The sequence below is a fragment of the Cydia fagiglandana genome, chromosome 13 (assembly GCF_963556715.1).
Source record: "Cydia fagiglandana chromosome 13, ilCydFagi1.1, whole genome shotgun sequence".
Classification (NCBI taxonomy): domain Eukaryota; kingdom Metazoa; phylum Arthropoda; class Insecta; order Lepidoptera; family Tortricidae; genus Cydia; species Cydia fagiglandana.
Genome location: NC_085944.1, coordinates 15,058,746 through 15,073,933, shown reverse-complemented (window position 1 = coordinate 15,073,933; position 15,188 = coordinate 15,058,746). Strand labels below are relative to the sequence as shown.

The 15,188-nt window shown below is 36.1% G+C and overlaps 2 protein-coding genes across 2 annotated transcripts in view; one reads left to right on the top strand and one right to left on the bottom strand.

The window, feature by feature from the left end:
• Window positions 1-1,017: 1,017 nt before the first annotated feature.
• LOC134670409 (probable serine hydrolase) lies at window positions 1,018-15,061 on the top strand. The gene is made up of 2 exons (XM_063528254.1): window positions 1,018-1,253; window positions 11,704-15,061. The coding sequence occupies exons 1-2, from the start codon at window positions 1,214-1,216 to the stop codon at window positions 12,609-12,611; spliced, it is 948 nt and encodes a 315-aa protein (XP_063384324.1). The 5' UTR covers window positions 1,018-1,213; the 3' UTR covers window positions 12,612-15,061.
• Window positions 14,989-15,188, bottom strand: part of LOC134670417 (NFX1-type zinc finger-containing protein 1-like) — a 28,504-nt gene continuing 28,304 nt past the window's right edge. The window contains exon 14 of the mRNA XM_063528265.1: window positions 14,989-15,129. Coding sequence (XP_063384335.1) covers window positions 15,061-15,129 — 69 coding nt within the window. The 3' untranslated portion in view covers window positions 14,989-15,060. The remainder of the gene's footprint in view (window positions 15,130-15,188) is intronic.

Sequence of the window (15,188 nt, the reverse complement as noted above, 5' to 3'; positions counted from 1 at the left end):
TAAAGATCTCGCATCCAGGCCATAATTGTTAAAAAAAAGAAAAACCACACAATACTACCAACACAAAAAAAACAACGCTAGGGCTCGACACTTCCAGTACCTACTGTTTATCGATATCGATAAATGTGCGATACGTGCTGCTGTATTTACCTACTGTACTACCTATTAATAAAATAAAAGAACATTATATATATATAAACAATTTTATTTTACATGATAAAAATAACATAGTTTATTATTCAAGTAGGCATATTACAATATGCTGAATTCGCGCGCATTCTTTTTTAATCTGGTCCCTTTTTATTGAAGGCACTGGATGGAGAATGATTTCCACAAATGAACTTGTTTCCATTCAGCTTTTGAATAGGTAAATAAATACGCCAAATCCTCATTTCCTTTTCCTCAGCTTTGCCCATAATCGACATCTGAAATAAAGAGATTATCGATAAAATTGGTCGTACACTATTCGTGTCATAGGTTACTTAGTTTTTTACTTAAAAATACTTTATTCACAAAATATTTTCGTTTTAATCATGGATTGTACACGACTAAAACTAATTAAATTAGTAACTGTTAACGACTCAAAGTAAAAAATTAAAATATTGCATACAAACATCAGTTTACCGACCTGTTCGGATTAAGTTGGAAATTTGGCCAAAAATGCGTCAGTAGTTAGTCTTCTTACACACCCACTACAAACTTCACATTTCCTTAAAGATTTGGCCCCCATTTAAATAACAGCTAAAGTTATTTTACCAATTACAATAAAAAATAACCACGTATTTCCACGTTCACGACAATTCAAATGACGTTTGACGTTTTACTACCAATCATTCATACCAACCTAAAGAAAAGTAAGTATAGTACGTCTATGTTAAAAGCAAGTATGGTATGTGCCACCAAAATGCAACAGCAGTCATTTTAATTCGATAAGATTATTTCTATGCCTCAATGTTGGTAACAAGGGCTTTCATAATTTATCAAAGTATGGGGTGTCGATGGGCTGATATTATCGTTGTATTACTCGCCGACGTGTGACGCGCTCGTCGTTATTAGTAATTACTCACCCGCCGAACGGGGTTAGTTCCGTAACCTTTCCCGCGCGACGGTCACCTTCGCTCGCAAGGAAATGGAATAAATTAGCTTTTTCCATAAAACTGCACTTTGACCTATAGTGAAATTGTGTTTAATTAGTGTATCTATAGTGCTCTAAATGGCTGAAGGAAAAGTAAACGGGCATAAAATCGTGGAAGGTAAATAACAAGTTGATATAAACATAACTATAATAGCTTTGTGGTTTTGTTTCATTGAACTATATGCTAGTAAATGTTTAAGTGTTTTCGAATTTCTCAGTGGATTTTATTATGAAAATTTAATACAATCTCTAAACTAGGTTAATGCAAGGATGCAAAACTGACAAGCTATTTTTAATCAACTTTGCTGCTACATATCTGTTACCCATTTAAACTTTGCTGCTATCTATCTATGAAATAGCAGCCATACCCCTAGGGCAGTTGTTCCTAACCTTTTCACTCCGGCCACCCCTATGACTAACTAGGGAACCTGATTTTACCCCTCCTGCCAATGGTAATAAAAAATAAAACGTGTATGTTTGTTATATTGTCATATTAGGTCAGCTTATTACCCCCGCAAAATACCAGTTTTACCCCCACGGGGGTAATTACCCCCAGGTTAGGAACCACTGCCCTAGGGAGTAATTCCACCTAAAAAAGTTCCTAAACCAATGTATCTATTAGAACCTGTCACTTTTCTTTTTTTTTATTATTAGCCTTATGGTGTTCCACTGCTAGGCAAAGGCCTCTCCCCTAGTCTTCCACAACCCCTGGTTTAGTGCCTTTTTCAGCCAGTTGTTGAACAATGTTCTTTCACATCACTTGTTTTCTCTGTAATGCCTTTGTATATGTACTTATAGCTGAATAGATGTATTAATAATTGAATAATCACATCATTGTTTTCGTAACTAGTTAGAGTCAAGAGTATAGGCAAACACTCAATTCAAGGCCACTAAACTAAACAAAAAATAGATGTCATTTAAAGGTAGTATTGGCACAAATGTTGAACTGAAGCTTGTAATTATGCAAAATATTATTTAAATAGGTAAGAATTTCATGTTGTAACTTCCTGAAGCAAGTTAGGTATTTTATAAAATGTATTTCTATGTACTACATACTTTTTGTCCTTGATCATTTGATCATCAAAATTTAGACTGATTTTTGAGGATACATTTCAAATAAAAAAAAAACATGTTTGAAATTGGTTATAAATAAATAAGGCACTGAGTAAATAACAAAACCGGTGCGAGTTTGAGTGCGAGTCGGACTCGCGCACGAAGGGTTCCGTACCATAATGCAAAAAAAAAAAACAATAAAAAACGGTCACCCATCCAAGTACTGACCTCTCCCGACGTTGCTTAACTTTGGTCAAAAATCACGTTTGTTGTATGGGAGCCCCATTTAAATCTTTATTTTATTCTGTTTTTAGTATTTGTTGTTATAGCGGCAACAGAAATACATCATCTGTGAAAATTTCAACTGTCTAGCTATCACGGTTCGTGAGATACAGCCTGGTGACAGACAGACGGACAGCGAAGTCTTAGTAATAGGGTCCCGTTTTACCCTTTGGGTACGGAACCCTAAAAAGCATGTTTGAAATTGGTTATAAATAAATGAGGCACTGAGTAAATAACAAAAACTAGTTTTGAAATGTCTTGTTATTTATTTAAATAAAGATACATAATTCTAAAATAATACTATTTTGTGTGTGTGCCGAGACATTTAATATGGTTAAGATTTATACAAAAAATATTGAGGTTGAACTTTGGTAAAAAACTGACTAGTTCAAATTTGTAACACTTTTCTAAGATCTTACTTATTTTTCTATTATTCTGTGTAAGAATCTTGCACATTATTATTATTTATACAAAATAATGAAAATCATCTCTATTATTTTCTTAACATTTAAAAATTAAGGTAACAAGTATAAGTACTTTCGTATTTTTAATGTAGTCATTAGTAGACTATTGTGTTTATGTCAATAAAGTACTTATATTGTTTAGTATTACTGCTTGCATAAAGTAGATTTTTTACATAATACTTGTAACTGCATGAGTCAAAGGTTCAAGTAATGTTTGTTATTTAGGAACAGAGTTTTTGCTGCTAAATATTATAATTATAACAGGTTTTTAACATGGATTGTAAACATGTTGTTTAATAATGTGGTTGGTTGACAACTAAAAGAAACAACTTGAAAGTCTTTCATAGATAAATGTAATAGTACCTATATTACAATACAAGTGCGAAAAATGGGAAATTCGCAACAAGTGGCGATAAATTAAAACACGACCTAAGTACGAATACTTCTCGTACATGTATCGTACAACGTTTTACAGTACATATGGTAATGTGCTAATTAACGCACTAGTGTGGTAAAGTAGCACCATATGTACCTGTAAATTAATTGACCAAACAATATTTTAAAACAATTTTTTTTTAAAAAATTTTTTAATTATATTTGGGGACATCTTACCCAGGTCCAGGTCAACCTAGCCCCAAACTGAGCAAAGCTTCTATGGGTACTAGGGGAGAGCATATAATACCAATAATAGATAAATATGTACGGTATGGTATGATATGGTATGGTGGTATGGTATCATTGATGATGATGGATGTACATATCTACTTACAAACATAAAAAAACACCCAGAACTTATCATGAAGTACCTACAAATTAAATAGATCTTCTTTTGCAATTTAGAAACAACTTTTAGGAAATGTAACTATAAGATGGCTTAGATTTTATACAATGTTGGGCAAGGTCTAATTACCTATTTCCTATCATCTTCAATCTTTTCTTTATCAATCGCGCCACCGATATCAGACTGATAGACTTAATATGGACAAACTTCAAACTCCTAATTTGCACTTTAGCAGGCGTGGCTCACTCCGCGATTTCGTCGCTTTGCTACAGGTAGCTAAAAGTCAGTAGAGAGTGAGTCTTCTGTATACCTAGTACTATTATTTATTCTGTGACTTTAGAAAGAAATAATATTCAAACATAGGCTGTAGTATAATATATAGTCTATCAGCAGGGGTCGGACAAAAAGTGCGGATGACGTAAAAATGACGTAATCTTGCACACAGGTGATGTTTGAGTTTGTATTTAAACTTCCGTGTGACATGTAGTAACAAAGTAGTATTAATGAAGTAACAAAATAATCGTAAATAAATCCATGGAATTAATAATACAGGTGGTAGGGTGATGTAGTGAATAAAATAAATTTCTCGAATAAATGTCTTTTAATATTGCTTACCTTCGTTGGTATATCTTGATTACAGCAAGAGCAGTATACGTGTTTGTCACGTACCTCCAAAAACGGAAAATTGCCACAATATTCGAGTAAAGATGACATTTTAGAGCGTTTTCTTATACATTAGTAAATATAAATTTTAGCTAAATATAATCGTGAAGATACAATAGCTAAACAATAACGAAGTCAAGTCAGTCAAAAACGTACTTACTCATTTCAAGTGGCGATATCATTTAATAAAGAGGTTGATAAATGATAAGTGATAATCATATATATAAAATTGAAAAACCAGAACGGGATAAAAAACCAGCGAAGAAGAGAGATGGCGCCTTACAAATTTCTAAAAAAGTAACCTAAATTATGTTTGTCATGTTGGTATACAGGTATTTCTGAGTTTTTTTACACGAAGTAAAATAAAAAGTGCTGCCAACCTCAACCTTAGTCCATAGCCCATACGAGTGCCTTATGCCATTTATGACATGACATATCAATCAAATTAATATTATCGTATGATTATCGTGTTAATAATTTGTATTTTATTGTTTTAAATTTCTTTTTGAGTTATATTATTCAGATTGACTTTCACGGCTTCCGAGATGGGCCAGAGAACCCATCAGTTTAAGGGATGGTGCCCGTAATAATGTGTGTGTGATAATTATACTTTAATGACTTTACAGATATAACCAATTCGGGAACTGTTTTCTCGCGTAATACGATGCGACTCGACCAGGTAGGATTTTTTCTTCTTGCTGAACAGTCACCATCAGATATATCGGAACGGGTGAGGTGTTCACAAATATCTGAACAATGTAAATTATAATGTAGTTAAAGTGCATGCTCAGATATTTTGGAGCTCAAGGGTTGCTCAAGATCTGATCAACCTCGGCCATGGCGACTGGCGAGAGCTATCGCAAGACCGGGAAACATGGTGTGATTTGGTGTCGGAAGCCAGGACTCATTTTCGGTCGTTGCGTCACCGTAGCCGTCGTAAGTAATGTCAATATCCAGACAGGGAAATGGGGACTATTTACATTTGTATGAAAATGCGATTTATGGGCGGTGGTCGTACATATTCGTCTTAAGGCGGAAATTATTCTAATGAACGTGTTTGCAATTTTATTGGGCTTATAAAAATAAATAATAATTTTGGGTTAGCATTTGAATCACGCATTATAGGGAGGGGCGGGGGGAAGGGTGGCATTTTATAGGGGTTGGTCACCACTTTCAAATGACACCCAATTCGTGTTTAGGAGACGCGTAGTTTTTTTATGCGAGTTTGAAGTTGCGTTCAGAACACACCTGACTCGCTGTCAAAAACGAAATACAGTGGTCAAAAACATGTATACGGACATAGTGCTCAAAAATATGTATACAAAATTCAAAATTGGTTACCCTTTCGTACGCTTTGGTTGTATTATTGAACATAACCTCAACAAATAAAAAAAATTATTTTCGTGGTAACTATTGATTTCCTAACTTTGGGGATGGGTTCGGGGGGGGGGGGGTCCTACTCCCTCCCCCCTCCCTATAATGCGTAATTCAAATGCAACCCCATAATTTTATGTTGAAACAAGTTTTAAATAAATACCTACGTAGATGAAAAAATACAATCTTGCATTTTATCAAATCACATAATTTTTTGAGAAATTTGCGAAGTAAGTTATCCAAATATCGGTTACAAATAAGAAGTCCCTATCACAGTTATAAACCCTGGCAGGGTTCAATTCAATACATAATAATATCGGTATTTAAGTAAACATAAGACAAACTCTTTATTTCATTTACGCGAGCGGAGCTGCGGGCCCGTCTAGTTGTTTATGAAAATCAAAAATACTATTTGAAATCATCCTATAAGTGGTTTGACGTCATCCGCACTTTTTGTACGACCCCTGATGATGAATAGAATACTTACTATAGTAATTTCTGTACAAATAGTAATGATATATATCCCAACAAAAACATAAATGTGAAATGAGAGCCAAGTTCAATATTAAGAAAATGTGTCGTTGTTGACTCGCCGACAAAAGAATTGAGATCTATATGGGTGCCAAGTTCTGTGTTGTGTAGAAAATCCGGAAATTATAAAGGATTTGTCTTGGCTAGTTTTTAACAACAAACCAAATTTTTGAAAAAGTAACAGATAAATATATATTACCTATATGCCTATTCGTAAAAACTCTATATATCTCAATTCTTTTGTCGGCGAGTCAACAACGACACATATTCTTAATATTGAACTTAGTTCTCATTTCACATTATGTTTTTGTTGGGATTTAATATGTAAATGTAATGAGGGGATTTTTAATAACTCATTTATTGTATAATAAGTAATAATATAAAACTAAAATTAACTACTATTAAGATAACTAAAGCTAAAAACATAAAAATACCTATCAAAATTTTGCGCCCGTGGTAGGGTACCCATCACGCAGGCAGCGTTGCCACGCTGGATTGCTATGATGGCCAATGTTATTAGTTAGGCATTAAAAATACAATTTTAATTAACGTAAAAATATGATAAAATATAGTGCAGAAACACTATCAAGAACATCTTAAACAAGTTAGGACAAAAGCGTCAACCCTAGATAGTTTGAAATTACTTCATCATAAAGCGTTAGTTCTTCCGGTAGAGGATCAAAGTAGCTATTCACCATGGCGTCAGTGACTTCAGCAAGAGAAATAGAATTATTGGAGGTTGGATTTTTGAAAATTAAATAATGCCCGCCAGCTCGTATTATGCTATCAGTGCTATTTTATTATTTTCTTTACGATGCAAACGTGGTAACGAAATTCGTATCCGAATTTTATGGACTCCCATGAAATGATTCTTCAGTCACGAGTATTCGTGTCTAGTTAATTGCCAGTGCAGTACCTAGTGTAAAATGTAATCTTTTCGTAAGATTGTTTAACACCAACACCTGCACCGTCTGCATCCGCTATCTTTAATTTGGGTGGTATTTCCTCGGTGGCATTGCAGAGTTTTGCATAGTCAAAATAAAAAGCATCACTATGGCCATTCTTAACTATAGAAAGCGCATCAGACATAGGGTTGCCAGATCGAAAGGCGCTATTATCGGGAAACAATATCAAATTTTCGGGATTTTGGGACTTAAGTCGGGAAAAAAAAAACATTCAAATTAAAGTAATTGTATTAAAAACAACGATATTTTACATTATTGGCAACTACGTCAGCTCGCTTGCTCGACGACAGTTCGGAACTTGAAATTGTTGTTTTATAACGTGAAGCTGTTTTTCGGGACAGTTTACACTTTGTCGGGAATCGGGAACACATGCTAAAAATCGGGAGAATCCCGCCAAATCCCGACCATCTGGCAACCCTAATCAGACACTTATACGGAAAATCATTATTCACAATGCTTGGCCAGACCAAAGGAATAAAGACGAGTGTCCCTAATGAACCCAAGATATTATTTGAGGAGATTGGAAACGCCGGTGTGGTGACATTGAACAAACCGAAGCGATTCAATCTGATAGAGTATAGTATGATAGCGCGGTTGTCTATCATGCTGCAGGCTTGGGAGCGGACTCAGTCTCGAATCATCATAAAAGGTGCCGGAGACAACTTCTGTGGCGGAACAGATCTCAAATGGCTTTTGGGTAGCAACGACCCTACAATAAAATCAGGTATAGCGACCCAGGCGAACAATATATATCGTGTATCTAGAAATAAGGTGCCTTATATATCCTTGTTGGATGGTATGTCGTTCGGAGCAATACTAATGCTTGGCAGTTGCTGCAAATATACAGTCGTTACGGATCGTGCAATAGTCGCCATGCCAGAGTGTCGAATCGGCTGGCTTCCCGACGGAGCCTCTCTTCATTTTATGCCACGTTTGGACAACCATTTGGGTTACTACTTGGCTTTAACTGGGAAGCGTTTAAAAGGTAAAGATGTTGTGTTATCTGGTATAGCGACGCACTGTGTACCAAGTGCTCGCTTAGAAGATTTAAAAGTTGATTTATGTCATTGTAAAGTTGAGGATATAGAAGCCTGTTTGAACACATACAGTGAGACACTTGGAGAGTTCTCCTTAACCCCTTTCATAAAGGATATCGACTATTGTTTCTCTGCTGATACTGTAGAAGAAATTTTCGCGCGACTGACTAAAATTGACAACCCTTGGTCTAATGAGACTTTGAAATTGTTCGAACCATTATGTCCTACTTCGCTTAAGGTGGCTCTTCGCGCATTGCAACTCTGGAAGGACCTGGACCTGAAGCAGGCCTTTATCCTCGAGCACCGAGTGCTGTCTCGCTGCATCAACAGTTACAACGGGAAGGAAGGTCTAAGGTCGCTGCTGCTGGAGAGGACTGATCGGCCAAACTGGCTGCCAAAGACTGTGGCTGAGGTCACAGATGCTATGGTGGATAGTTATTTTGAACCACTGCCGGAGGGAGAAGAACTTATGATAACTGATTAAGAATTGTAGTACTGAATTGAAATAATTATTACTGTTATAAATAAATGAGGCACTGCATGAGTAAGTTATTTATTTAAATAAAGATACATAATTCTAAAAAAATACTATTTTGTGTGTGTGCCGAGACATTTAATATGGTTAAGATTTATACAAAAAATATTGAGGTTGAACTTTGGTAAAAAACTGACTAGTTCAAATTTGTAACACTTTTCTAAGATCTTACTTATTTTTCTATTATTCTGTGTAAGAATCTTGCACATTATTATTATTTATACAAAATAATGAAAATCATCTCTATTATTTTCTTAACATTTAAAAATTAAGGTAACAAGTATAAGTACTTTCGTATTTTTAATGTAGTCATTAGTAGACTATTGTGTTTATGTCAATAAAGTACTTATATTGTTTAGTATTACTGCTTGCATAAAGTAGATTTTTTACATAATACTTGTAACTGCATGAGTCAAAGGTTCAAGTAATGTTTGTTATTTAGGAACAGAGTTTTTGCTGCTAAATATTATAATTATAACAGGTTTTTAACATGGATTGTAAACATGTTGTTTAATAATGTGGTTGGTTGACAACTAAAAGAAACAACTTGAAAGTCTTTCATAGATAAATGTAATAGTACCTATATTACAATACAAGTGCGAAAAATGGGAAATTCGCAACAAGTGGCGATAAATTAAAACACGACCTAAGTACGAATACTTCTCGTACATGTATCGTACAACGTTTTACAGTACATATGGTAATGTGCTAATTAACGCACTAGTGTGGTAAAGTAGCACCATATGTACCTGTAAATTAATTGACCAAACAATATTATAAAACAATTTTTTTTTTAAATATACGAGGGACGTCTGAAAACTTCTAAGCCTAAGATACAAAAACACAATTTTCAAAGGTAAATCACTGTTTATTTTTCGATATAATCTCCTCCCAAATCAATGCACTTTTTACATTTTTTATATAGTGCTTTTAGCCCATTAAAAAAATATTCTTTATTTTGCCCTTCAAAATGCTCCTCTACGGCCGCCTTCATCTCTTCGTCACTAGTAAATCGCTTTCCCCTCAACTCTTTCTTCAAATTATTGAATAGAAAATAGTCGCTAGGGGCTAGGTCGGGGCTGTACGGTGGGTGGTCGATTTCGTCAAAGCCAACTTCCTTCAAAGCACGCCTCGCAACATGAGCGGTGTGGACGGGTGCGTTGTCTTGCAAAAACAAAATTCCTTTCCTTAGTTTACCTCTCCTTTTTTCAACTATTGCTTGTCGTACCTGTCTTACAAGATCTGCATAATAAAGTGCATTTATTGTGGAACCCTTTTCTAAATAATCGATTAAAAGAATACCATCACAGTCCCAAAACACCGTAGCCATTAACTTAGAGGCCGACTTTTGCACTTTAAATTTCTTCGGCGGCCGTTCCCCCTTCTCAATCCACTGCATTGATTCGGACTTACACTCCGGGTCATACTGTCTGATCCATGTTTCATCGACAGTTACTATTCGGGAACAAACTTCGTCTATATTATCTTCGCACAAGTCTAAAAACGCCTGGGAAGTTTCAACACGACGTTCTTTATCGAAGGCAGTAAGCATTTTCGGCACCCAACGAGCACTAACTTTACTCATGTGCAAATATTCGTGTAAAATTTCTCCGACTCGTTCTTTACTTATACCTAGGACCTCAGCTATTTGCCAAACCTTAATTCTTCTATCTTCCAATACCAACTTTTTGACTTTGGCTACGTTTTCTTCGGTCACTACCGATATTGGCCGCCCTGAGCGGGGGTCGTCTTCGATGGATTCCCGCCCGAGTTTAAATAAGCGACTCCACTTTTTGACTGTGGCATAAGAAGGCCCAGAAGCACCGTAAATAATAGCCATTTCCTCAAAAATACACTGCGGTGATTTTTCACTTTTTGTAAGGAACTTAATTACAGCACGATGCTCAATTTTCGTAATATTCGCTGGTAATTCACACATTATGTAGTTTCTAGTTGAATATCTCGAAACAGAATAATAAAAATCTGACATATTGTTTTCTTAATAATTTATTTTTAAATGGCCTTTCTAGCGGCCAGTATCATAAACACATATACAACCTCGAAATACCTTAGGCTTATAAGTTTTCAGACGTCCCTCGTATTTGGGGACATCTTACCCAGGTCAACCTAGCCCCAAACTGAGCAAAGCTTCTATGGGTACTAGGGGAGAGCATATAATACCAATAATAGATAAATATGTACGGTATGGTATGATATGGTATGGTGGTATGGTATCATTGATGATGATGGATGTACATATCTACTTACAAACATAAAAAAACACCAATTATACACCAATTACACCAGTTATACAATGTTGGGCAAGGTCTAATTACCTATTTCCTATCATCTTCACTTTAGCAGGCGTGGCTCACTCCGCGATTTCGTCGCTTTGCTACAGGTAGCTAAAAGTCAGTAGAGAGTGAGTCTTCTGTATACCTAGTACTATTATTTATTCTGTGACTTTAGAAAGAAATAATATTCAAACATAGGCTGTAGTATAATATATAGTCTATCTAATCACTCTAATCAGTGATCAATGATGACGCCTAATAAGTATTTTATTAGCCGTTTTTATACTTTCTCGCGGCCGTGTTTTTACACTTTATCGCGATGTGACTTTTAATTCCGCTTGTCATAATACCGATTGTATAAAATTCGGCATGACTTTCATATTCGTCATCATAGTAACAAAGATCGAAGGTCTTAAAGCACAAAGTACATTTAAATGGGGGGTAATGACTTAACCCTTTCAACGCCATGCCTATCGTGCGCGGTGCATCATCGCACGAAGGTTGATGTTGATATTGTGCTGTACCCGCGCGCGTCAGCGGTTGAGGTCTTTGCAGTCAATGGGTTAAAGACTTTTTTGTCTTGTTCCAGATCTTCCACCAGGCGTGAGGGTCGAAGAAATCGAGATCCCAGTACCATGGGGGCACGTAGCTAGCCGCTGGTGGGGTCCGCGGGACAAACAGCCAATAATCGCTATACACGGCTGGCAGGACAACGCAGGAACCTATGACAACCTCATACCACTCTTACCTGTCACCACTTCAGTCCTCTGCATCGATCTTCCAGGCCATGGACTCTCTTCGCACTATCCTACTGGTATGATTTACTATATTTTCTGGGACGGATTGGTCCTCTTAAGGCGGATAGTGAAGCATTTCGGCTGGACAAAGATCAGTCTCATGGGACATTCCCTCGGAGGTGCTTTAAGTTTCATGTACGCAGCGTCATACCCTGAGGAAACTGAACAGATTATCTGCATAGACATCGCGAGTCCTGCCGTCAGAGAGCCATCCTCCATGGTCAAAACTACAGGATGGGGTATAGACAAACTTTTGGAATACGAGAATCTTTCCGACGATAAAATACCCAGTTACAGCTATGACGAAATGATCGATATAGTTGTAGATGCGTACAAAGGATCGATATCTAGAGAAAACAGTGAAACGCTTATGAAGAGGGGCATGTGCCCCGTTCCGGCGCATATGAAGAAGAAGGGATATCTCTTTAAAAGAGACCCTAGGCTTAAGGTGTCTGGTCTGGCCATGATGTCGATTGAAACGGCTTTGGAGTATGCTTCAAAAGTGAGGTGCAAAGTCCTAAATATAAGAGCTTTGCCTGGACAGAGATGGGAAAGGGTAGACTATTACTTGGATGTCATTGAGAAGATGAAGGAACGAGCGGATGTGAGGCTCGTCGAGGTGGAAGGAACGCATCACGTTCACTTGAACGATCCGAAAGCTATAGTTGACATTATTGAAGATTTCTTAGAAGAATATTAGACTTAGTTTAGACTAATTACTTTGTGATATCATGTGATCAGGTTTAGTTTTAAGCTTTGATCATTGTAACTAAAGTTGTTAGGCGTTCCACGTTTAATACACCTGTTTCTTAGTGATAAATTGAATAAGAAACTGATGGATACCAATTTAACGTGACCGTTAACGGGTTAAATTCGTTTTAATTACATTGAGATTCATTGCTCATCAAGTATTTAACTTAGAACGAAAATTTGACGAACTAAATAGCCGTCCTTAATTTTAATGTCACAGAGAGAGTTTTGTCCTCAAGGCGAAACTGTAGTGATATGATGCTTACGTTCTTATCGTCTATCGTGTCATGCATCACTGTCGCACACTCGGAGTAATTAACAACGGGAGACGCCATGTCTAAAATTTTCGGTACAAAATAGTCTGCCGTTTTTTGCGGGGGAGGGGCACATCAAATGTATAGGTACGTCATGTCAGATAAACGTCAGTCCATACATATGGTTGACCATTGGCCGCCTATTTTCGACAGAGGAGAACCATGTGCGACCAGCACACCACAAATTGTAAGAATGAGACAGTCACGATGACACGATATATGCGCAACCATCAAGGGTATCATAGACCCGCTGTATAAAATAATAATAGGCCTTTTTATCTGTGCCAGATATTTTTGATTGAACAAAATATTGACGAGATGGCTTAATTTATTAAAAATTTCGACTACACTTAGGTAGTCACTATAGTGACACACGCTTTTACTTTTGTTTGATTTTTGATTGACGAAATATTTGCATATTTGTAGGCGTAGGTATTAGTATTCAATTGTTTCGACATGCAAAATAGTTATACAATACTAGATTATACAACAAAGGCTAAAAATGGCATTTATGTGCCGGCCACCAGTGGCAGTTTGGTTTGTATGGACTTTATTGCTAAGTCGGGTCGTAATAGATGATTTTACTTAATGCACTAGAACATAAAAATCAGCTTTATTATGTCGCTTGCACGCGACTTACCAACTGTATGTGAAGTAAAAAGTTAATTTTCGTATCACAATGATGAAAAACAAGTCCTAGCTGCCTATGTAAGTAAGGTCAAATGGGGTAAGACAAATATAATAAGGTGTATTCGGGTAATACCGAATGTCGGATAATTCCGAAATTCAGATGAAAATCACCCTTAATTCCATCATAATAAAAGTCTCTTTTTGGAATTATCCGACAGTTTTAGACATTCGGAATTACCCGAGTAAACCCTACACTTGTAGGGATCCTCATACTATTACTTTTGTCCCGGTGTTGGTCTTACCCCGCCTTATGTATTTTTTCAACCTTTTGTTTCCCAGATAATAACATGACAGTCCGATTGTGTCAAGTTGTCGAACCAATCTGTAATTTTATCACAAATTCGTACAAAAAGGCGAATTAAATTGGCCAATCGGATCGTCTTTTATTTGGGACATAAATTACAGCTATATATAGTATAGAAAATATTTAAATATAGTTGCGTCACTGCACCATTGTCAAACATAGCTGTATTTACTTTTCACCTTGAATTGAGGCGTTCATTAATTACATACATATTTAATGTGTGAAGAATAAGTTTTAATTTGACTGGTATTTATAGTTCAGTCACCTACTGAAATGTTAATTGTTCTTATTTAAATTTTAAATTATTTTTTAGTCTCGGGAGTTGAACTCGCGACCTACCTTTTCACTTTATTTAAAATTATAATTATACTCTGGCATGGCTACATTATCAGTAGAAAAAGGCAGCAAATTTAACCCCTTGAACACCAAACGGCGCATCCATTTGCCGTACCACTGACGCCACGGGGGTAAAATTAGTTTTGTGAATAAATAAGGCCAACCTAAAGTGGCGTGTGTCAGTAGATTTTCATCAAAAAACGATCGACGTTAAATGCCGCCTTTGGCGTCGTTGCCACGATTTTACGTTGACGTCAATTGCCGTCTATGGCGTTCTAAAGGTTAAAAAATGTAGGCGCGAAAGATCTCCCATAGACAATTTTAATTTCGTGCCTTTTTCTTCTGACATGTTGGGTCTAGGGTGGTATTTCCACCTGTCCAATGTCATTGCGTCTTACTCTATCATCAGTAAAATGCGAGACGCAATACACATTGGACAAAGATATTGGACAGATTATTTTATGCCAGCTAATTATTTTTTTAATGTTGGACAGATAATTGATTTAATAATTCATATGCATAGATAAGTAAAGAAAAGGCGAACGAATAAAACGAACATTGATAGCTTATATTTTTAATACAATTAAAGTAGTTATTATAGAAAATAAAAAGGTTCCATCTGCCATTTGAATTAAAGTCATATCTGTAGCTGCACAAAGTCGATGTTCCTTCTAAATGTCAGTTGGGACCTTTGTATTTTTAGCACCATAATGTTACTTCGAACACGATTTAGAAATAAAATGAAATTATATTGTTCATGTGTTTTTCATTTTACACAACGAAATACACGTGCCTTGACGGTTCATGTCATGGACATTAGATACCTGCAATAAAATGAAAGTACTTAAGTATTTACTATCATTAAAGAACATGACATTTTTTA

What these genes read in the sequence shown, in the direction of transcription:
- LOC134670409 (XM_063528254.1), top strand. Translation starts at nt 1,214, where the DNA reads ATGGCTGAAGGAAAAGTAAACGGGCATAAAATCGTGGAAG. An exon ending in CGGGCATAAAATCGTGGAAG is followed by an intron (nt 1,254 to 11,703) that starts GTAAATAACAAG and finishes GTCTTGTTCCAG; the next exon opens with ATCTTCCACCAGGCGTGAGG.